At 39.0% G+C, this 24,326-nt stretch overlaps 1 protein-coding gene across 1 annotated transcript; it reads left to right on the top strand.

The window, feature by feature from the left end:
- The first annotated feature begins 16,609 nt into the window (after nt 1–16,609).
- On the top strand, nt 16,610–23,291 carry PRL (prolactin). Its single transcript, XM_030041780.1, has 5 exons — nt 16,610–16,953; nt 18,488–18,669; nt 19,082–19,189; nt 20,664–20,843; nt 22,806–23,291. Exons 1-5 carry the CDS (start codon nt 16,917–16,919, stop codon nt 22,995–22,997), a joined length of 699 nt encoding a protein of 232 aa, XP_029897640.1. The 5' UTR covers nt 16,610–16,916; the 3' UTR covers nt 22,998–23,291.
- The last annotated feature ends 1,035 nt before the right edge of the window (nt 23,292–24,326 follow it).

The raw sequence follows: 24,326 nt of genomic DNA, 5'->3' as shown, positions 1-24,326 counted from the left end.
TAATCTTACACAAGGAGACTGAAATTGAATAAACAGAGGATGGTATCTTGGGCCTATGGAACTGAATGGCAAACCTCTCATTGACTCCAAATAGCCAGAAATTTTAGTTTAGGCTTCCAGGACAGCAGAGCAGCTGTGAGCAGTTCCTCCAACAGTGATCAGTTTTTCCCCTTTCACTTTTCTTAGTTTTCTTCCACTACATTGCTTAGAATCAAATAGGGCAGAAGCATGTCCTTCTGTGGCACCAAGTTTTATATACAAAAATATTACACCAAAAGGATCCACAAAATATTTCCAATATTTCCAAGCAATGGCATATGCAATTCCGTCCTGGAAGTGAATGTGAAAAGGTACAACCACCTAACTTTTGTCTCACAGGAAATATGTGCCCACAGGGAATATGTACTTTTCTGAGAAGGGTAACTTTGTTCTTACGCAAACCAAGATGAGCGCCCACTTTTTGCCTGTGCCTAAAGATGCACTTGCATCTGTGCCTGAGATGCAAGTAAAGCAAAGAACTGGAAGATGATATACCCAGATCTCTTTCTACCTTTTACCTCCCTATGCCTAACGATCTCTTACCTTTCCTTTTCCTCAACTTCCCCACCAGAAAAATAGGGGTAATTCTGTCCGCTTCTTAGGAATATTAAGAGCATGACCCCAAACAAGGTCATAATCTTTGTGTGCTAGTCACTACACCAGCATACAGCGGGTGTGATCCTCAAATTAAATATTTTACAGTTTGCTTGGTAATATAAAGGGTGACAGGGAAGAGCCATAAGATCAATTTCTCTGCAGACAGAGAACTGTAGCAGAAACTTGTTAAGTAACCTGTGTAGGAACATAAATAAGTTTGTGGAAGAGTCAGGAATTTAACCTAGATCTCCAGTAAATCAGTTCAGTTCTTTCACCATGGAACATGTTTCTATGGAGAAATAACTTTTATCTCTATCGCAGACTTTTGGCATAAGACTGAATGAGCAGCAAAACTCCCATTTATTCTGAAAAAAGGACAGAGCACATAATACTCCCTTTCAAGAGGTGTAAGCTGCCAAGTGAAGAGCAAAAATGCAGAATTAGCATGTGAATTAATACTATCACTGTACTAAAACAAATAATCCCATGCCATTTAAAGCTTTTTTTCACAGGCATGTTTTTGTTTCTTACATATGGATCTTGGCAATTAGGGACTGAGTTAGTAAGTTCCAAACCAGTGAAATTCAAACTGTGCAGAGCAAGGTATATGAGGTGATGGTAGGAGTTAATAAGCCAAAGGACAAGCTAACACTGCCAAGCGTGACCTTTGATAGGAGGGCCAAAAGTCACAGGGCAAATCTAGAAACAGACTGGCTCTTTAAGCTTTCTTGCCAGGCAACAGGAGTGAGCTCTACCTGCTCTATTCATTTCTGTCTGGAAGTGAAAAAAATCTTCAGTTTTGCTTAAGCTATAATGACTGCTTCAGCTCCTGCCGTAGACAGACATTTAGGCCGAGATAAGAAAGCTCTGATTTATGCTACAAGGTTAGCCATGGCAAAGGAGAATTAACAGAAGAAAGAAGAAATAGATGCTATGTTTTACTAGTCATAAAACTGAGGCTTTCACTCATTCATATGCATTCTTAAATTATAAGTTGTCCTTATAGGCCAGCATCCTTCACTTTCTAGAAACACTTTAGTGAAAGCTTGGGGAGAGAGTGACTTTCAGCTCAGATCCCTGGTTATATATAAACACTTCTATAGCATGTTTTGAAGTATACAATTAAGCCTTAACGACCTGAATTCGATTTTGAGAGTCAAACATACAGTTCCAGAATAACATTATTGCTAGTTAAATACTTGCATCACCAACAAGGGAACAGAGATGGCCTCACCTGACTCCTGAAGCTAGCCAGAGCAGTGGAAATTACAAATATTTTTCATGGAAATGACTGCAAATTAACTCAGAACAAGAATATTCACTCATGTAACCAACAACTAATTTTGAAATAATGAATGCATTTAAGAGTAACACAGTTTTTAATTGCAAACTTATGAAGGGAAAATAAGCAACGTGCTGAATAAATTGTTCGTTCTGAATGATTCATCCAGATCTAATAACTATCCGTCTCTACAAATATTGTCATAAGGCATAATCAGCTGGTATAAAACACCAGAAAGAAACGAGCCACAGAAAAACAAAGTACTATTACTGCAGTTTCAGTACCGAAGGACAGACTTCATAACTCTCTGGAAACCCTCCCTAGCTGCAGATGCCCCTGCAAGAGCAGAGTTTAAAGTGCTTTTTGCTGCCACGCGTCATGGCTGAGACCCACACAGCTCAATTATCTTTTAACCCTAAAGGCAGCGTGAGGCACTTATTCTCCCCTCCTCTCATTTTTCCCCCCTTCTCTTCAGAAACCCAGAACCAGAGGCGTGGGTTTATTCTGACCCAAATTGCTGCGCAAGCAAAACCTACAGGCTAAACACCGCTGCTCTATATGGTCTGCGGGAAAAGATGATGGGCCTGTCTCAAAAGAGCCCCCAACCATCATGTCTGAGAGCTCCTCTCGGGAGTCCTCAGCCTAAACATTATATGAAACTGGGGGTCAGAAGTCACCAACTGTCAAAACACAGCACAAGTCACACCGCGCGCCAGCGAGGAAACTAAGCAGACAGCAAAGGTGGAGTTCAGGGGCTGTACTTCTTAATGCACGCCGCAAATGGTAAAGCCACCCTTTAAAAGTAACAGGCTTTTTCCCCTAAATCTTTCTGATTTTTACAAGTTGAGCTCAAAGTTAAGGGGGCGTGAGTTTTAAAAGATCAATGCACATGTGGAATTAGACTATTCTAGTCCTTTTTTTTTTTTTTTAATGGAGGGAAACAACCACCAAGCTTTGAACCGCCAAATTTAACCAGCAGCAAACTCCAAAGCACCAGGTGGTTTCATAAACCCAAAGGTTCATAAATCTTTTCTTTAAAGTTTCCAATTTCAAAAAAGAGCTTGTTTTCTTTGTGGTTATTTTTCAATTTTTCTCCCTCCCCCCCCTTTCTTTCCTGCCTTTGGGCAGATGACCTGCCAACCCCTGACAGCCTTTTAAGCTCGCCGTGCCGGCTCCTGCTGACGCTGCCGGAGACAGGCAGCCCGCTCACGGGGCAGCGGGCTGCGGGCATGACTTCATCCGCCGGGAGGAATTGCTGGGAAAGGGGCTGCACGGGGGAGCCGCGGTTTCTATTTTTAAACACTGCCTGTCGCATAGCTCAAAAGCGTGCGAAGAGTTCAAGCGTTCAGTGAATCCGTTCTGCCCACCGCTTGGGCCTTTAAAATAGTAATAGCAATAATAATCAAGGTAGAATAGCCATCAGTCTCCTCAATCTACAGCCCGTGGGTCACATACAGTCCAGCGGGGCAATTCATCTGTCCCGTGGGGTAGCTTGGGAGACTGCCAGGCGCAGGCAAGGGGCTTGGGGTCGGGTGAAACACTGGTGGCCTTTGACGCAGACCAAGGCGTCTTCAGGAAAGTTGGCAGCTGGGAATAAACTTCTGCTATAAGCAGAGAAAATTACCTGCCCTGCACCTTTGCTTCTGCTGTATGTGAATTGCCACTGAGAAAGGCAGCTGTCAGGCATAGCATGAGCTCTTCTTGCAGCCAGAACCTGCTGGTAGCTGTTCTGTTTGCAGGAGCATGTAGGGGTTTACCTGTGCACGTATACAGCGGAGCACGTGAGCAGTACACTTCCAGGAAGCACCAAACCTGCTGTAGTTTCTGTGATGTGAGAAGAGCAGCGCTACCATACGCAAACCTCCTCCGAAGTCAGCCAAAAAGGCTGGATGCTGGTCATTTAGATGCTACTGTCTCATTAAGACATATGCATGCACATGGTCCTCTAATCTTCCGGAACTGTCAGAAAACAAAGCGGCAAGGATGGAAGAAATGGTCATAGACTTCTGGCTCTTTCTCTGTTTCCTAATCACACCTCTAAAACCAGTGCACTTTCACAGATGCCTCAAATCATACAATCACAAAATCGTTCAGGTTGGAAGGGCCTCAGAGGTGACCTACTCAAACCCCTGACAGCAGTCTGCTCCCTCTGCTCCACACGTTCTCCCGGAGAAAGGCAGCGTGGGGAGAAGGTTGCCAAAACAGCTGTGGAACCACTAACTCCCTTGCTTTACCTAAGCCAGACAGATGGGAATCATCAGCCCGTTACCACCTCTCCTCTTTAGAAACAGCACCCAAGGCAGAGACCCAGACATCACTTGGTAGAGACTGATCACACACACCTGCTCAACAGCAATGTTGCGGGTCTGGGCGAGGGAAGGTTATTAAATCCCCAGCCACTTGATGGGTGAGGGTGTTGTCCAGTCAGATTCAGTACAGAAATTGCATTGCATCCCCTTAAACACGACTTAGTTAATAATAACATTCCTATGAAGCCCTCAGATAAATATCAGCCACTTTTACTGATGAAGCTAATGAGGAAAAAATGTTGCGGAATGTGACCAAGGCCACACAGGAAGCCTAGATCAGTATCAGAGATGGGATTACACAGCACAGGCTTGCTCTAAGTGCTCTAGCCCCTTCTGTTGTTCAGCTTAGCTACCCACCTCTGTGGCCTGAGCCACGCTAGCTGATGAGGTATGGCACTGGCCCAGATACATGAAGCGGCGTGAAGCGGTGGTTTAGATACCGGCAAGTGTCACCCAAGCATTTGTTGCCAATCCTTCAGCTAGGTAACGCTCTTTCCTCTGGAAGAAGTGTCTCTTTCTTTTTGTTGGACCTTTCTTTTGCCCACTTTCATCCCACATCTTTATCCACCTCACATATACAAAAATATACACGCTTTGCCAGAAAATCAAATAAAATGATCACTTTGTTTTTTAAAGGGAAACAAGAAGAGCTTTCATGTTTCTCATGTTTTATGCTGTTGTAACTGCATTTGATATAGTCCCATGAGCAGACCCTCCAATACTAATGACTAAATCTCCTTTTCTTTTATTTTGTAGGCTATTTAGGAGCTATTTGGAGCTGTAACTACAGTTATCCAGACAGCTCCCACCACATACATGTGGTATTATTTACTCAACCTCCTGATTCATTAAATGTATTTCCAGCTCCTAAGATGTTTGTTATTATTCCTCTGTGGCATCTTCATATTGATTATAATTTCAAAATTCTCTGCTGGAGATCAATGAGTATCCACTAAATTAGGTGACAGTTGATGGGTATAAAATTGAAACACTGCAACTATTTGCTGTCTACAGCCATCAAAGCAATAGATTCCATCTCTCCTCACTCGCTCTCTAGAGCTAGCTCTGATTCTGTCTTGAACTGCAGGAAAAGAAACAGGAGAGTAGACAATTGGTATACAACAGGCCTAAAGCTAGCTAGTTAGCCACGGCAAACGCGGCGTCTAAAATCTTCCAGCATAGTGGTCAGCATGACAAAGCAGCTATTCTTTTCTACCATAGTTCCTACAAAACCTGGATCCGGTCTTCCCTTAATTCAGGAGTGTTACAGTATTGCTGTCTTGATCCTGCATCACTGAGATTTATGGACCTTGTTGGGGAACAGCTCTCAGGCTAAACAAAGGTGATTTGGGGCGCATAGGCAGAAAGCAACACTATCATGAATGAGTTGAAACCATAGACTCCTCAGTAGTAGAACTCATGCTCCAGCTTTCATAGTGATGCCTGACCATCAGATTTCTCTAGGTTCATTATTACTTACACACAGTTAAAAGCAATTGTCAGATAAAATTTTTTCTTTCTCTTTCTTTGACTGGCCAAATTCCAAAGTGACTGCCAGATCTGGATTTGGCAGTAGGGCTCCATGGCTGTGCTAGTATCTTAAATACCTCTAGCCCAGATTGTCCTTAAGACTATCTGAAAAATATTCCTGGGCTCCAGCTGCAGCAAGCCAGCTCCCAAGCTAGAGAGTCCTCTGGGCAGAACATCACACCAACATTTTGCATCGACTATTTCTTTTCAGTATATGAAAATATCTAGTCCTTATCTTTTCAGCCTTAAATAGACTCATCTAGTCACATATATATGAAGAGTCCCTTCTCATTCCACCATATGCTGTGATAAAACATCCAAGCAGGATCTCAGACCTGACAGAATGCAGGCTGGATCTTGGTGGGACTAGGCTGGGATATGGGACTCATTGTTTCCAGAGTCATCCAGCAACCTAGAGAGCTGACACCCTGAGGGAATGATGCGTGCCTCTTCTTTTTTATGAAGCCAGTTCCAAAATCAGAGTAGCTTGTAGCGAACAGTTTCAAGGGAATGTGACATGTAATTCTTATCCTGCCAAGAAAATATATACGTTATTAACAATACAATTATTAACAAGTTGGACTGATAGCATTTTTCAGAGTTATTAGCAGTGAGATAGATAACTGTAAGATAGATAATTCTGTTTTGCTAGATCCCTATGTTGATTTTGTCAAGATTAAAAGAACAGGATAAGGCAACATAATACTTCCAATAGTTAAAATTCTGAACTAAAATCACAAATTAAAATGAGTTAAGAAGGTTTTGCCAGAGAAACAAGTATATTTCAGGTTCTCGAATGGTGGATCGAAGTGACAGGTAAATGATTTCCCTATTACCTGCCATGTTCATGCAGGCAACATTCATTAGCACCAAGATTATAAATGTGGCAAAAAATACTTATGTCCCTATAATTCTCTCTATCATTTCTTTGCCAAACCCTATCAGTGTTGTTCAGAACAGTAGGTTTCACTACCATTTCAAAGTAAGGATCTGAAAGTTGGTTCTTTCCTAAATCTCCAGGAGTACGCTTTAGAGGGGAAGCTGTACCAAGCTGCATCCCACAGATTCTACCAATTCAGTATCATATCAAGACTCTCCTAGGAAAGACCATAGCATTTTTCTAACACTGGCCATAGGATCATGTATCCTAAGGGTATCATGACCTGGTCCAAGTTCACTTGACAGCGTGCTAAGATTAGCTGGTCTTCCATTAACACAAAATACAGTATGAAAGCAACAAGAGTCCTAGAGCAGCTAGATGACTCATTTCATTGTTTGTGTAGAACCTTACTCTGTCAAAAGCATTACAAATCAACATGAAGTAGCCTACTAATTTTTCCTGGACCTTTAACTGAGCCTGACAGCCGTTACACGGAGTAAGCCTCTGAACTGGGTTTGCATGTACACATGCTTGTATGGGAGGTTTCTAGCTATGCATGTAGCTAGATGTGTCTGTGCAACAAATTTCTGGACTGATCTATACCATGTGTCCAGAAGCAAATGAGGTATGTGTGTGAGTTGCATGCAAGTACATGCATTATTACATCTAGATACATGAACACAGGTGGCAGACTAATGGATTTTGGGAGGGTAAACAATCTTGGTCTTGTAGCAGATAGTATGCTTCTCATGTGGTGTTACAGTAGGGGAGGAACAGAAGTTATATAGAGTTGAGAAAGGAAAACCAAAGCCAGTACAAATGAAATACGGTTGTATGATCTCTGGATGATTCTGCAGGGCTTAAAATAGAGATTTAGAGTGGAGCATATGTTTTATGTGCAGAGTTTATGCACATGACCTATGCCTTTGGATATAGGAAAATCATTAAGGTTACAGAAATAGTCCCATTTCCAAAGGTATTAGAAAATACAATGTTAAAACTCTTCCTGCAGAAATAGAGACATATGCACTATTGATTTTAACCCAAACCTCTAGAACTAGTTCCACAATCCCTTAGATTTATCACAAAACAGAAATATTAGGGCCATCTCCCAACAGAAAACACAACAAATAGAAACACTAGCAGTACATTTTTCTGAAGGGATTTATACTAACTGTGGACTTTTTTCTTCCACTGTCATTTTAATGCATATATGTGTAATGCAGTCATGGACAATGTGAGAGCAATTGTGTCTGCTTGTATTCAGAGGCTAGCAGGCCTTTCTGACCTGATGTTCTTAGGAAAAAACCTTCAGACTAATCATATGCCTCCACAAAATCTTCAGTGGAGAGCAGCGAACAGTGTCATGGGCCTGTCGGATAAGTTAGTTGTATCTCTTGCTGATTGATCCTTTTACTCTTTTTTAAAAAACCTGCAGATTTCACTTCAGAAGGCAATTAGAAATTCTCTCCAGATGTCAAGGATTTTTGTTGTCTTTTTTCCCCCTCCTAGATTCATGTTCTGACTAGGAGAAAATAGAAACAAAAATAAGACAAAGAGAAATTTTTTTGTTTGTTGTTTTTTTGTTTTTTAAAAAAAGCCTTTAAAAGGTATGAGGTATCTAAATTAAAAACCTTTGTGAAGTGAAAGGTGGCTGGAGGGAATGTGCAAGAATAGTCAGTTACTGCTGGCAAGTTTACAGGCTTTGAAGGCTCTTCCTATCTAGCTCAGTGAGAACAGTTAACAGCAGCTCTACCTCACACTAAGGTTTTATAGGATTAACAAAGCCTTTATTAAACCAAATACCTGCAGTTTCTGTTATTGCCAATGTAGCTACAAATCCTTCATGCTTGTCCATACACAGTAGAAAGTAAAACTGGAGCACAGCAAAAATGACTGGCCACTTTACATTTCCATTCTTGTGATCATCACTACTTCTAATAAGGAAATGGATTTATTTCTACTGACGCTCTTTAAAATGAAATTTGTTTGTTTGTTTTTTTTAACAGCCACAGATTTCTGGCATGCATCCAATCATGCAGGAAAGAAGATTTTGTGGAAGATAAACTGACTACCACAGGAAGAATTTTGGAGATTACATTATCTGATCTACCTAAAGATGATTTATCTCCAAAACAAGTCTGGTGTAAACTGAAAAAAAACTTTTGCTACCTGGTCAGCCTGATTCAATCATTTAGAATCCTCATCTCACAGCCACCTGCAAACAATGGATCCAGCTGCAGGATCCGCCTACACATGAACTCAAGAGCCATAATGCCAAAATGTGCTGCAATCTGATACAACCCTGTTTCTCTCACAAAATTTTGCAAGCCAACATGCAATACCTTTTTGCTCCACTGTTATAAAGGCAAGAAAGAAATATTAAAAAACTGAGAGCTTCTGTTCTACGATCATCTTTAATTGTAATCTGGCTCTCTTTCTCCCACCCATATATTAAATACTTTTTTATTATAAGATTTAGAGAAATATTACAGATTAGAAATCGTTAACATTATGATTGCATCCCTCATAACAAATGTGAATGTAAAACCATGTTACTTTTGTTCCATATGTCTCCTCCACTTTTTAAACATTGATTTAAAGACTCATAAGGTTAAGGAGGTTGACAAGATACGTACTCAGAAAAGCAGAATTTTTGTAGAAAATTTGTGGCAGGTTGCTGAGGTTTTTTAAAAGGAAAGAATGTCATAATCTGAGTAAAACTTCAGTCCTTTAAAAAGAATTACTTTTAGTCTATAATGTATAAAAAATTTAACTACCTCTAACTACCTCCTTCATTTTTATGAAGGATGCAAACTAGTTAATTTTATTCACTATGAACAATTGATCTTTTCTGGTGTCTACAAGGTAGGATGGTATTGATATGTTTCACAGGTATAAAGCCAAACACTCTTGAAATATGCTCCACAGGGAATATTGGCCCCAAGCTTTGAAACCAGAGCCAAAACAGAAAAGCTATAAGGAGAAAGTGATGCAAAGATTGTGGTGCACTCCATTCCCTCCTATTGGTTTGTTGTGGTGGTTTTGTTGTTTGTTTTTTTTTTTTTTTTCCCAAGGAACATTGTAACAATATCAAAGCCTTCATCCCTTGGGAAGAGCTGTGTTTGACGTAGCTCAAATAATAATTTTATAATCACGCATCAAAAAACTAAAGTAAAATACATAGATCACAATGAAAAAGCATAAAGACATCAGGTTATGTGTAAGCTGCCGAGCAGTGCAGTGTCTCCCATGTCTTCACGTTTTATGAACACACTGACTGGATGGCACTAATGAAGGGTCTGGAGAAAAACAGGCAACCGTTCCTTTACCTCTTCTTGTCTACGCAAAATCTATGGCTAATGTTACAAGTCACACAGTATATCTGACGTTACTGCTCTTCCTCAGTCACGAAGCGATACCGTGTCAGCCATTTATAATGACTAGGCACTGCCGATAATGGCAACGTCGTGACATTTCCATGATGACTTTGGCCTCAGCTTTGTAAATCCCACAAGGTCGGGTTACAGATTGAGGACTTAGGAAATGAGTAAGAAAGCTCTAAAGGAGAAAAGCTGTGATTACATGCAAATATATTCATTACAGAAGAGATTGAACAGAAATGCACCTTCAATATTTTTTTAATGAATTTTTAAACATACAAATGTTGTGCAGGTGTGCAATTTAACGTATTTGACCTTTCAAGGAGTGGTTAGCAATGTTTGCTACTGAAAAGTTTTCTTGACTATAGCTTTTTCTATTTCTGTTTAATAAAGTTTACTTCAAACTCTTCAGCTGTTTTAATTTTTATTAACAATCATTTATTTCTTCTTTGCTTATGTTACTGGATGTCCAATATAGATATCATTTGTAAGTATTTAAGGTACAAGAGAATCTTATCAGAAACCCTGAGGATAGCTTCCAACCTCTGCACAGAATATACCATGGGCAGCGCCTGCTGTATATATCTGTATGCATTTTTGACCTTGTAACATACTTTTCTTTTTAATAGAACAGAATGTATAGTCACAGAATAACTCCTTTCACATTTTTTCCCCCAAAAAAACATTTTAGCTTTAGGAAGGAGGTGAATGCATTTCACTGAAGCAATTTCACGAGTCTTCCAAAAATCTATGTCAATGTTAATTTCTAGCCTGGATTCAATAAATGTGACAAGCTTAATTAAAATATCTACAAAATGTAGTAGATTGGAAAAAATAGTTCTAATGAGATACTAAACAAGATTTGAGGTTCCAAGTTTCCCATGCGTCAGGAGATGCCCAATACACATACACCTCATCTCTTCAACATTTTTAAATATTTATTTTTATTTATGTATTAGGTTTAGAGACAGTAACAAACAAACGAAGAGAAGAAAATGTGTTAGGTTTTGGAACCAGTAAGAGAAGCCTCTGACATTGAATGCTTCCTTAAAGACAGTTAAGTAAAGGTCACATTGTTTCAGTATCACTTCTATCCCATTATGAAATGGAGAATTTTGAGCAGCAATATGCACTCCTCCCTCTGATAAGTGCACAACTCAAAGTCAGATCCTCCGAAAGAAACAAGAACGTCAGCACTGATCTCTGCCTGCTATTTGGCTTTCAGTTAATACCACGCCCCAAAAAAGATTTTCTACTCACCTTTTCCTCTCCATTGAATCCTTACGTACATATCAGAAATTATCTGACCAAAAAGTATTTCACATAAGGAGGAAAAATGCATCCTCAGGAAGATGCACATTTTCTAAAGCACTGGACAGAATCTCCATTTGCCATTTCAGGATACTATCCATTAGTAAATGGTGCATGCTAAAACAGAAGCATATTTACCACAACCCTTGGAGATACCTAGCTATTGAAATGTCCTTAAACTCTCTGTGCACACTTCTCTGCTCTTCTCAGTGTATTTGTAATTTTAAAAAATAAAATAAAAAAAAAAATTCCTCTTACTTTTACAGATTCTAGTTCCACAAAGCACTTGAGGAAAATGTTTTTCCAGTGATGCATTTATCCATAGAATTAAAAATATGCAAATATTTAAACCAGGTCCCTATTTCTCCTATTCCCCACTTGTTAGCAGGAAAATTGCAGCCTTCTGATGGCAATTTTACTGTTTACTACCTTTTATTAATAAGTGTGTTACACAAATGTAACATTTAAACCAATACCAATAATTACTCAGACCACTAGTAAGTTCCCCTGTGGCATGCCTACCCTAAGCAAATTCTTGAAACTCATTCTACTTTATCCTGAAGAATGATCAGCTGAAATCAGGATTTTATGGAGAATAACTTACTGATTGTAGCAGAACATGGTCAAGGGAAATAAATCAGAGATAAAAGCAAATGTATGGGAAAAATAAGCAAAAACCATACAGATTGTTTAAACCACTAGGTCTGTAGCTAAAACAGAGCATTTCAGTGATATTTTTATAGCACTAATTGTATCTTATAGGTCAAAGTGTGCAAACACTTACCTGCTTGTAATACTTCTCCATTTGGACTGGACTGTAACTTACAGCTTTGAAAATCAGGCCAGCTATGGCCCAGTATCTAATTCCACCATCCCAGAAGTAGAGTAAAACTCAAACTAGATAGACAGAAGAAGCTGTCACAACTGCTCAAATCCTCAACTCTACAGCAATGCTCCCAGGAATCTATTCTAAAGATTTTTTGGAGGGTGGAGATTCTCCTTAGTTGTCTTTACTTTTAAAATCACTAGTTTTCAAGCTCTGAAAAAGGAAGATTGGATTTAAGGTATAGGATAAATAATATTGCAGCCACATGACATGAAATGCTGAACCAGCACAGGCTCACTCTGCCACTTCACATTTATACAAAAAGTTTTGTAGGATATCTTTGTCCTAGCAGATGTCAGATCATTACCATCCAACCTCCACCAGGCAGATAAATCTGGTATCAAGTATCAAGCCAGGATAAGTACCATAACTTGGTCTCTCGATAATTCAGCTGAATTGCCATAATGCAGTTATGTGTGATCCAGATCAAATTTATACTGCCAGGTTATTTGATAATACACAGATACAGCATTAGCGAACATGGAGCCACAGGCTTCAAACAACTTCAAGTATCAGGACCAATATATACTAGCTAGATTTTTCTCTGTTCTGTGCAAGTACCCCTGGTCTTTTTGCTGTCGTTAGCTGGAATTCTACTTGGGATTCACACTTAATATTTCATGGTGCACTTGCACGTATGTCATCACAGTGGCAATGCTGATAAATTATTTTTGAAACATGTTCTGCCACTTTATTTTTATGTCTACTTCTGAAATTGTATGAAACTAGGCTGGTACTTAAACTTAAATTAAAAGTAAACTGAAAATCTCCCAAAGATTCCCACCTTTTTTTTCTCCATATGGAATCATTTTCCCTTATGTTCTTATCTATTTTTTACCAGCCTTCATGCAGAGATCACACTAAGAAAGTACTCAGTCCCCATTTTGCTGTTTTTGCTGAGACAAACATTTGGAGAGAATGCTTTTTAAATTCTCCTATATGAAGATGGAGAGAATCCTAGAAAATCACTTGAATTTTGCACAAAATTTTTATGGAGATTATAGGGAGTAATTGGAAAAGACAAAATAATTGTCATTTGAAACTATCTAGATTGAAAAAATATTCATTTTTATTCCTCCTCAAAATGTATTTTCCACATGTTTGAAAAGTTAAAGTGCTCTGAGGATTTGTTTTTGATCCAGATTAAATAGTTTTGCATCTTTCCAAAGCCAACCATTAAATGAAGTTGACTGGATAACTTTGTAAACTATTCTATAAAAGGAAGACAAGAGCAAGTATAGTTTCGGTATTAGGTTCCAACTGACATATGCAAAACAGGAACACAAAACCTTTTGTTTCATCATGCATTGGAAGAGTCAGACAATCAGATCTCATATAGGAATATTTTTCTGCACATTCAGTTTTGCATGCTCAATCATCTGCATACATAACTTGGGGATTATCTTTTAAAAACATAGCCAAAAATTTGGCGTTTCAAACTTCTGCATTAACTAGCATTCCCTTATTAAATACAGATACTTCCAGGTAAGTAAAAGACAAAATCAAGTGATATTACCTAGTCTTCAATTCACCTACTTAAAATAAGTATTCTGCAAAGAACTATTCTATTAGAAAAGATTTTTCATTCCTCTGTTGTAGCTATCAATCAGACACAACACTTTGCATATCTCAAAAACTATATATAAAATAAAATGGAATAGGAATATTCAATCTTCCAGTACTGATCAATAGCTCTTAATCAAAATGTGACAGTCTAACTCATGGTCTGCAACCTGATATGAGGTGGAAAGATAAGATTATTGAGAAATGAGCACTAAATGCTGTTATCTGTAATATTGATACGCCACATGTAATGCCTGTGAAGCACAAGTAATGAGCTAACAGCTATATAATAAAGTCTGCATATAGCAAGCCCTTCTTTTGGCATATTGTTTAGAGTGGGTAGTAACAACCTACTAATTTTACTTCCAGAAAAGCTCTTGAAGATAAAAGGAATGTGATAATTAAAAAAAAAAAAAAGTTAATTCAATTAAATTCCTAAGGCAAAAGTGGAAGACAAAGGGAGGTGGAAACATACTGCTAATCACAGCTGTGCTTTGTAGTTCCTCAGGTTGTTCCAGGAGCTTTCCCCTCAGTACTCATGACTGCCCAGCTAGTTACAGTGCTGTCCTGAGCTACTGTCAGAATTAGGAGGGTATTGGGGGCTAGGACCAGCTTCCTTTACCAAGGTTCAGGGAACAGTCAGAGAAGATGCGATGCCAAGTTCCATATTACTTCTTTGGAGGATGTAAACCCAGGCCACTTTCAAAAGGCAGAGGGACGATTTTCAGCTACTTTCAAGTTTTTTTCAACTTTTAAATAGAACCCAATTCCTAACTTATAAAAGAAATTAATATTTATATTTATTTATTTCTGGTTATTGCAACTTTTCCTCTTCTTTCTCTTCTCTCACCTTTGTTTTCTTTTTGGTACTAGTAAGAAATGATGGTTCACTTAAAGTGCAAGTCTGGGAATCAGGAATTTGGTTTTTTTCTTCCAAAGACTTCCTGTGCAGCCACAAATAAGCATCTTAAACTCTACATCAGTTCTCACATCTGAAAAAAGAACTTTACCTTTATATTTATTTACTTTACAGAGAGTTTCTTCTCTCCTTCTGCCTATGATTCTTAATTGGTGACAATTTTAATCCATTCATGTTTGTAAAATATTTGAGGATTTCAGGATGACAGGTGCAAGAGAAAAGCAAAGTATATTATTTTGTGGTAGAATGCTTTAATTAAAACGTCATGAAATGGTTTCAAATAAACCACTCTTTCCTATGATCTATGTTTAAGGCACTTGTCTACCCTTACACAGCAAGAGACAGACTCTTCTTGAAGGTAAGTCGTATGAGGATCCTGACTTTAGCTGATGCTGTCAGGCCTGAGAGGATCTTCCCTCTCCAATAATGGTAAAGGGAGCCTAAGGAGTTTACCTGCTGCCTTTGTGAGTATCTTCCTTTGTTATCTAGTCCCTAATATTAATTAACCATGTGTCTTATTTCGGCATCACTACCAACCCCTCAAAATGCCAAGAAAAGCAGACTAGTAAATGAAAGAGCAAATGGTGGGTTAAGAAGTGTTCACTCCTTTTATTCACAGGGCTCTTCTAATATAAGATACCAGGATTTTTCAAGCTCACCTGTAATTTTATTGGGGAAGATTTTCAAATAAAGCTGAATTAAATCAAGATCATAAGCTCTGTGCCTGTGGTTTAGAAGACAGCTATCTTTCTACCATCCATTCTAGAGTTTTGGCTGTGGCCCTATTTTTATTTTACTGCCTTCATCAGATTGCCACTTTTCCCTGCTGCAGGCAACACCTGCTTCATTTACTCAGCAGGCCCTCAATTTCCAAAGAAGATCCAGCCTCTAAGCAGAACAAACTGTTCTAGCAACCGTCCTAGAATTTAGCAGATGTAGGCCACTTGCTACCAGTTCTGATTTATTGCTGAAGCATCTCCTTTTACTGCTTCCCAAGGGATGCCTTCCATGGTTTACCCCCTAAACGCTCTACCTTTCTTCTCCCTTGTTTATCATTGCTTCAAGAATCATGTCCATAATTATGAAATAATGAAGGATTCAGGGTGACATACATACGTGTTCCACAAGTACGGAACCAGTTGTCTAAAGGCAAGAAAATTCATTAACTCTGTATACCTTATTCATTATAATCATCTAATTTGGAAAGTCTTTTCATGGGTAAATGGACCGGAGAAACAGATGAGAGATTACACGTTTGCTAACATATTCAGACAGATGAGCCTCACACAACAAGAAAACAGGGCCAACCTGCTGAGGCTAGTTTGTATATTACCCCAGACGCATCATATCTGGAAACAAATCCCACTGATTACGACAGCATACATTTTGAATATGGTGGAAATGCCCATCTTTTACGCAGAGAGTTTTCAAGCATAGAAAACAATCTCATGGGTTTGTAGAGGGGTGGGTTTTTTTAAATAATGCTGACTTATTCATGAAACATTTGTGCTTAAACCGTAAACATACAACCTCTTCCTCTTCGATTGTTGCAAATTATTACTTTTTTAATATAAGAACTGCCCCCATTTCTCTAAACATCTCTCAGACCAAGGATCAGTTATATCATGGTTTGTGTTGTGTATTATCTTTTGTCATATCTATAAATTTACAGATAGCGACCTGTCTTTCCAGAAGCCTCCCTTCCCTTTCTCTGGACAATTTATGCTGTTTCTCTCACCGTGAACATCATAAAATATTGTTTGCCTCCCACAAATAGCCAGAATTTTAACATAAGCGAGCTTGGATGGCTGAAGAAACCAGGAAGGATGAGAAGACAGTTGTGGGGAGTGGGAACAGCAGGCTAGAAACACTGAGAATACCTGTCTCAGAAATGACAACTGGAGCTTTCTAGGATCAATGGCATTCGCACCTCATTCAGGGCAAAATTTTGGTACTCTCTTCATCCAACCATACTTAGGATCCCACAGCTGAACTTGTTAATGAAATTCCCTCTCACGGTTAAAAATAAAATACCAAAAAATACTGAATATGAATGTGGAAGAAAGGCAACTTGATGTTTGTAATTATCGAGGTAAACTCCATGACCTGCTGAATGTATGCAAAATGGACCCTGGATGGTGTATATAAAAGTGGCATGTGGAGAGAATACGAGCAAGTATTCAGACTTCTTTCTGGTAGGGCAAGTCGTCATACAGGATGCCTACCATGAGCAAGAAGGGGGCTTCACTGAAAGGTAAGACTTTTGCCATTCATGTGCTGATAACTTTTATATTTCTTTAAATGTAGATTGAATTAGGAAGTAACTGATATGTAACAGCTCTAGAAACTGAGGTCTTCCAGCCACCTGGTCTTCCAATAATGGTGAAACCTGCCTCCACCTCAAATGTTTAGTGTCCAAAGCTTTGAATTAGAAGGCAGCTCGATCCCTTTTTTATCCAGTCTTTTGTCTCCTAACACTACCTTTGCATTGGGCAGTGTCACAGAAAATTGGCTTGAGGGATGTGACACCTGTACGTGAACCACTGGATCCAGACTGCTTTACTACACCACTCAGAAGGCAATGACTAAAAGTCATTATCCACAAGTCTAGAAGTGATGTAGTAATTTTGAAGTGTTTTCATAACTATCTTCAACTTTCCAAGCCAACAAGTCTCAGGTTTTCTTATTCATAGAATTATTCCCCAGAGTACTTTCCTAACCGCAGCATGGGGCATGTACTGTGTTCATGGGGGAGGAGGAAGACTTCCTTCACTATTGTATAAATACACTTTTCTTGAATTTAGAGCTAGAAAGAAACTTATCACATGATAACATTAGGGACAGCTCTGCTGATTTATGGGGTACACTTTAATTTAGCATTTAAAATAAGTCTAGTGAACCAATACAGGTAGCAGGCCAATTTCCAGAACTAAAACTCTCAGAGCACAGAACAGTGTTCTTTGAATAAGTATGTTCATTTACCAAATATTTGCATTTAATTTTTCCATTGTTCTTCTGTGCGTATTTTTTTTTCATTTCACTGAATAGAAAACTTGACTCTGTTAAGTTGATATTAAAAGTTTTAAACAGATGAGGTTTTGTGTTTTACATAATGAGAAGTCTTCTATATCAGTTTCAGAAGCTCAGGAGAAAAGACAAAAGTTCCCTCTGATTTCTTAGCAGTAGGCAGTTTAGGGTTAAACTCTAAACAGCAAAGCAGCACAGCTGCTGGAAAACTTCTGAAGGAACTCCCAGGACAATCAAAACCTTAAGAGAGTGACCTAACCACTCTCCCACAAAATTAATTTAAACTCCAAATGTTTGCAAAGAAGAAAAGGACCTCTGGGAGGAGGAGGAGAAAGAAAAAGGAAAAAAAAAAAGAAAAGACCAATCTATTTTCTAAACTTATATATCTGTGCAAATATAATTATGTATCTATATTTGCACTGTGAAGAAGTTTGATTTTTTTTGTCCATTTATCACTATGTAATAAAGTCAGGCACAATAGTAAGAGACTTCAGAATACAGTGTACACTGCAGCACAGGTTACCTTGTCTCCTCAAACTCTGTAGCAAGCTCTGCTATACAGTCAGGATGGCGGAGGGGAGCAAGGATAACAGATTTACAGTGCTTCCCTCCTCTGTTGATTTTCAGCAGCCAGTACAGGGGATACTCTGAGCCATGTGACAGCACAGCCAAAATCGTCCAGCATCTGGCTCTGAGAGCTACTTCTAAATGCACAGACAAGTCAAAGTGATTCCATTTTGCTTTTCTTAAAACCTGAACAGGTTTGTTGCTGGTGGTCCTTCTGGTGTCCAACATGCTCCTGACAAAGGAAGGAGTGACCTCCTTGCCAATCTGCCCCAATGGATCTGTCAATTGCCAAGTTTCCCTTGGGGAACTTTTTGACCGAGCAGTTAAACTTTCACACTACATCCACTTCCTCTCTTCAGAAATATTCAATGAATTTGTAAGTACTCTGCCTTTTGCTGAGAGCGAGAAAACATAAAAATGCAATTTAATACTTTTTAAGCACAAACATATGTTAACATATGAAGTCCTTCAATAAGTAAACAAAAATGACTGCTGCACAGACAGTGGTAGTCCCAATGGTGACCCAATCTGTGTATAGTGCTGACCATTGCTAAGATCCCCAATGCTTCTATTAAAAGAAATCATTTTCCCATCATTCTTTATCTGTGGAACAAGTTAGTGCTTGCTGGATGCCAGTTTCACTCTAAAGACTCACTAGAAACTTTAGACCTTTAAAACATAAAAGCAGTGATAAAAGCAATGGAACAACAATTAGTTAATACAGTATTTGAATTGAAGCTCTTCTTCACTTACCCGTTTCAATAATGCCTGTCCTTGATGATCTGCAGGATGAACGCTATGCTCAGGGCAGGGGTTTTATTCCAAAAGCTGTTAATGGCTGCCACACTTCCTCCTTAACCACTCCTGAAGATAAGGAGCAAGCTCAGCAGATTCATGTAAGTCCCATTTCTAATGTCATTCAGTGTGAGACAGAGCAGGGGGAGGGGGGGAAGAGGGAGCGTTAAGGAATAGAGAGGCAGCAGGCAGAGAGAGAAGGAAATCAGCTCCATCGGAATTAAAAATCCAGGAAGAGGAAAGCACCAAAAAGCCAAGAAAAGTTGATTTTACATTTGCTGATACTAAGTTACAGACTATACAGAATATATAAGTACCAGAAGCTTTCATCTTCCCTTCCTTTTCCTGTATGTTACATTCAGTCATTGCTGATTTCCAATTCATCTTATTTCCAATTGCAATATAACCTCATGGAGCAAAGCCAGTAACCATGCTTGTACAGCACCGAGAATACTGTAGTACATTATCTACATTATCTTAAAACACCTTATAGACTATTATTATATTAACAAACATAAAAATACATTGGCTATATAGTCAATACCGTATGTGGGCAGAGGTAAATAGTTTTCCAGTAACTGAAAACACTGACATTACTAAACAAATGCTGAATAGATATTCTTGCTGTTACCGGTAGGCAAAAGCGGTCACATCACCATCCAAATACAAAGACTCTAGTGCAAAATACTGCAAAATACTTGTAAAGAGAAACATGCTACATACGTCAATTTAATAATTATAAACTTAAGGGAAGATGAAGACAGTCTTGTTCAGCCTATGCTCACAGATACAATTTGAAAATACTCTGGAGAAAAAAATAAGCACAGGTGTATGAATGGGGGGTTGCCAGGGAGAAATCTTTATCAGTTTCATGGTGTTGATATCCTTGCAATCCCAGTATCTCCATCTTCTCAGTATGTCATTCAGAACCTCTATTGGGAGCAATAGAGTTCACAGCCCTGGGTACATAACAAGTTGTGTTCAGATCCAGTGCATCTAGCAAAGAAGAAATGGTTGAATACTACCATAACCATAAACTTTATGAATTTTTATTGCCCACAAGAAAGGACAATTTTTAAAACCAGAGAGCTGTTGCTGGAAGAACCATTGTTCAAAGGGGAGAACAGATGAGTTACGTAGAGGCAATAAAAGCTATTTAGTGGTTTACCATAATGTGCACCTTCCATTCAATACTAAACTTCAAAAAAAAAAAAAACCAACCACATTGGATTTTAAAATGTTAATCAAAAAATCAGATAAGGAGTTCTGTTTTTTTCACAGAGATGAAACACAGTTATGCTTGCTAGTTTTTAATGTGGAGAAGGTTTAATGATATTTTCCATTACAATACTGTAACTGCTTGTGCTAATATTGTAAAACATGACAACAATGACAAACTTCAAAAATGCAGTTGCACATAGGTATCTAAGACAGGGCTATAGGGCACATTCAGTGGTAGGTCCTGGAGTAAGTTCCCAAATCAGTATGTCTGAGGATATTGCTCTAAAGGCCTCCTAATGGTGCCAGCATTTAGCCTTCCTATTTTAACTGCCTTTTCTTAATGTGGGTGAGCAGCATGAAGACCTACTGAATTTAATACTGGGAGTGCTGCGCTCCTGGAATGATCCCCTCATCCATCTGGCCTCTGAAGTACAAAGAATCAAAGAAGCTCCGGACACCATCCTCTGGAAGGCTGTAGAGATTGAAGAACAAAACAAGCGGCTTCTCGAAGGAATGGAGAAAATAGTTGGGCGGGTAAGTCTTAGGTCCTTAACATCCTTCCAGCCTGTTGCTGTAAGGAAGACACATACAGTGACAGGCCTTCCCTACCTGGAATAGGAAAGGAAACGGTAGATATGAAGGAAAAATGGGAGACAAAATAGCTGAATCTGAGAACTTTTCAGCTTTCTTCCTTCAGCTTTCTTCTTTCAGCTTTCTTTTCTTCTGCTATCTTGCAATTTCTAAAGAGACAATGTGATGTGACTAGCATAGCATAATCCAGCCTACTCCCAGTCCTGTTTCGAGGGAAGGTGTAATCATCAGGACTGGTAGCTGTCATTCTATCTTTGGGTATTCTGAATTTGCAATCCTGATTTTTTAAGGATGCATCTGTGTTTTCTCCCATGCACATATTTGTATGTATGTTTTAGCATGTTTATACACATCTGCATACATACAGGTATTGTGTATAGTTTTCAGAAACAGATACTGTGTTCAAAACTGCTCTGGAAGTCTGGGCTATTGCAAAGATGCAGCATACAGCAAAGTAATCATGGTATCTTTCATTTCTCTTTTCGCACCATACTGGTTCCTCTGAACTCTGGCTCTGACTTGGTTCCCCCCACACTTGTAAGGTTAGACAACAAGGCTGTTGTCTGACAAAACCCATACTCGAATACCTCTTTTTATCAGTAATTGATTGAAAGCTTTCCTGAATAAAATCAGCTCTAGCTTGTTTATTTTTAAAGGGGCCTCTGTTAGTCCCTGAATATATCATTCTGTCAGTGAGCTAGATGTTAAAAAGAGATTCTGACTTTACTGGCTTTTTCTTAGGCTCTGAACATTTGAACAGCATTAAGAGTGCCACCATCACTGTATCTACCATCTTCCATGGGATCACTCATGGTCTTTCTTTCAGTTAGGTGTCTCTTTACTCAGAAACCTTAGCCCATCCAGGCCATAAATGCATTTATTGGTGTAATCAAATACATCTCTATCCCATATCCACATGTAAAAAGGGGTGCAGGCAAGAATCCAAGATAACAGTAGAAGTCAGGTGCTGTTACAGCTACCCTGCCTCCACCTTCTCATTCACATTGTTTACAGAAGGAGGTTGAAGACAAGTCTGACAAATTCATTAGTGTCAAACAACATTTTTGAGTGATAGTAGGTCTATCTTTTTTTTGCCTGTTACTTAAACTGAGTGATAGAGGCTCCACAGATACTCTCCTATGTGCTTTTACAAAGTACAAATGGTGGGAAATAAGGAAGATGCACAAGCACCAATAGGCACAGACTTCCAGCTTTGAAAGGTAGATTTCTGTGATATAAGAAAATTAATGATTGCCTCTTTCAAACAAGGAGACTTAAACCAATCTTCACCTCCGATACCAACTCACTACCTGAGTTCCTACGTGTAGCTTTCTCACATTAGAGGTCACTGTATCACTCAGCATTTTTTTTTTTTTTTTTAATGGAATCTGAGGTACAATACATCTGAAGATATACTGTTGAGAGATTTGTCTGGTAACATGGTCTTGAAGTTGCCTGTATCAGAGACATCACCTAAGAGATGGGCCAAGACAAAGGTGGAGATACACACAAAGAAGTTCTAGGAACAAGTGCTAACAAAGTTTTCAAGGTGGAGGGAACCAAAAAGAGATGTCACTGATGAGTCCATGCATGAAGGAAGGTTTGATTTCTCTGCAAAGTCAGATTCCACTGGACATTGGTTAACACACCCGTTCTCTTAAAACACTACTGACACAGTTAAGCTTTTTACATATTTTAGGGAAATAAACTGAAAAATCTGACAAATCCATTCAAAATCTGCATGAAGATATAGAACATTATACAAAATAGTGGCAGCCATAACAGGAAACACTTTACAAGGCATACACTAGCAACAGCATTCCTCAAGGCCAATATTTTAAATGCTCTGTTCTACATCCAGTCAGGTTCACTATCATTGACTACAGTATCATTTTGTGTCTTTAGGTTCATTCTGGTGAGATCGGAAATGAAGTTTACTCTCAGTGGGAAGGGCTTCCATCCCTGCGACTCGCTGACGAGGACTCCAGACTCTTTGCCTTTTACAACCTGCTGCATTGCCTCCGCCGAGATTCCCACAAAATTGACAACTATCTCAAGCTTCTGAAATGCCGCCTAATCCACGATAGCAATTGTTAAGTACTCGTGGGCCTAATCAGTTACTGAAATCATTCATCATGGTGTTCTTGTTGCTGTGCCACTTCTCATTGAAAGCGTTATGAAAAGTCACTGTACCGTATCAGGATCACCAGTAACTTTCAGGCATGTTTGTGTGAATTCTGGCTGCAGCTATTAGCACCATTTATCTTGGTGTTTTAAAATGTTATGAATTACTTGTATGACAATAATACACTTTTCTGTCTAATCTCCTCATCTAGTGGCATTTCAGTGATAACCAGATCATGCAGATACAAATAAAAATGTTATTACATCAAATAGCGCATAACACTGAGTGGTATCAGTGAATGAAAAATAGCTGGTATGGTTTATACCTTTAGCAGTAGTATCTCTTTTTGAACCTCAGTCTCCAGTTACTGATGACAGGATATCTTACTTCCATTACTTTTTAACCCCCCTCCAAAAAAGAGGGGGGGGGGGGGTGGAGAAGGAAGGACATCAAAAAGCAGATTCACCACCTATTACACTAAACTACCCTAAACTAAAAGTATGGTCTGAAATCCAATTTACTTGGATTGATGCTTTTACTCTGTACAAAAACTGTCTGAGTTGGGGAGAGAAAGGTAAGAAATCCATCCTGGCTAACATAGCCATTGATTCCCCATGCAGTCCATGGAGAGAGAAAACACATCAGGAATTTTAAGGACAGAGATCCAGGTATATCTACGTCTCTACTGACTATTTGAAGAAGAGGCATTTCCAAAGGAAGGTTCATTATGTTTGAGGTGACTGTCTGAGGGCAGAGGAACCAATAAGTTTCAGTAGGTCCCAATAGGAAATGCTGGGGATCCATATCATATCCACCTACCCTTCACATTCCTCACAAGTGATGTGGTGGTTGCAGTTGCTCAGAAAACTTTCAAGCTATAAAAAGGCACTAGCTAAGCTAAGGTGTCTGCTATCCTAAACCCAAAATGTCTCCATTCACTTTGGGTTTAGTCACAGTCAAAGTTTTTAGGGCACTCATTTCCGAACACTACAGTTAAACATTGGAAAATTGGAGAGACCAAAACAATTGACTACTTTTGAAAAAATCTGGCTTACAGTCACACAGCAAGTAAGAAGCCAAATAGCTGCTGGAGCCATTGACCGTATCTATATACTGTCTTTGTAAGCCATAAACAAACTTGGCCTTGGCTTCATCACACAGCTTCAGCAAAAAGGAGCTTAAATTCAAATCGGCTCCTCATGGTTTTGGCATCCCACTAGACAAGCCTGCTGCATTGCTGCAGAGTTGAGCCAGCTTGGAGGAAGAGTGAAGCACCAGAGAAGACGGGTTTGAGGGCTTAA

This window comes from Aquila chrysaetos, chromosome 18 (genome assembly GCF_900496995.4).
Source record: "Aquila chrysaetos chrysaetos chromosome 18, bAquChr1.4, whole genome shotgun sequence".
Taxonomy (NCBI): domain Eukaryota; kingdom Metazoa; phylum Chordata; class Aves; order Accipitriformes; family Accipitridae; genus Aquila; species Aquila chrysaetos.
Note: the sequence above shows the minus strand (reverse complement) of the source record. Positions and strands in the feature narration are given on the sequence as shown.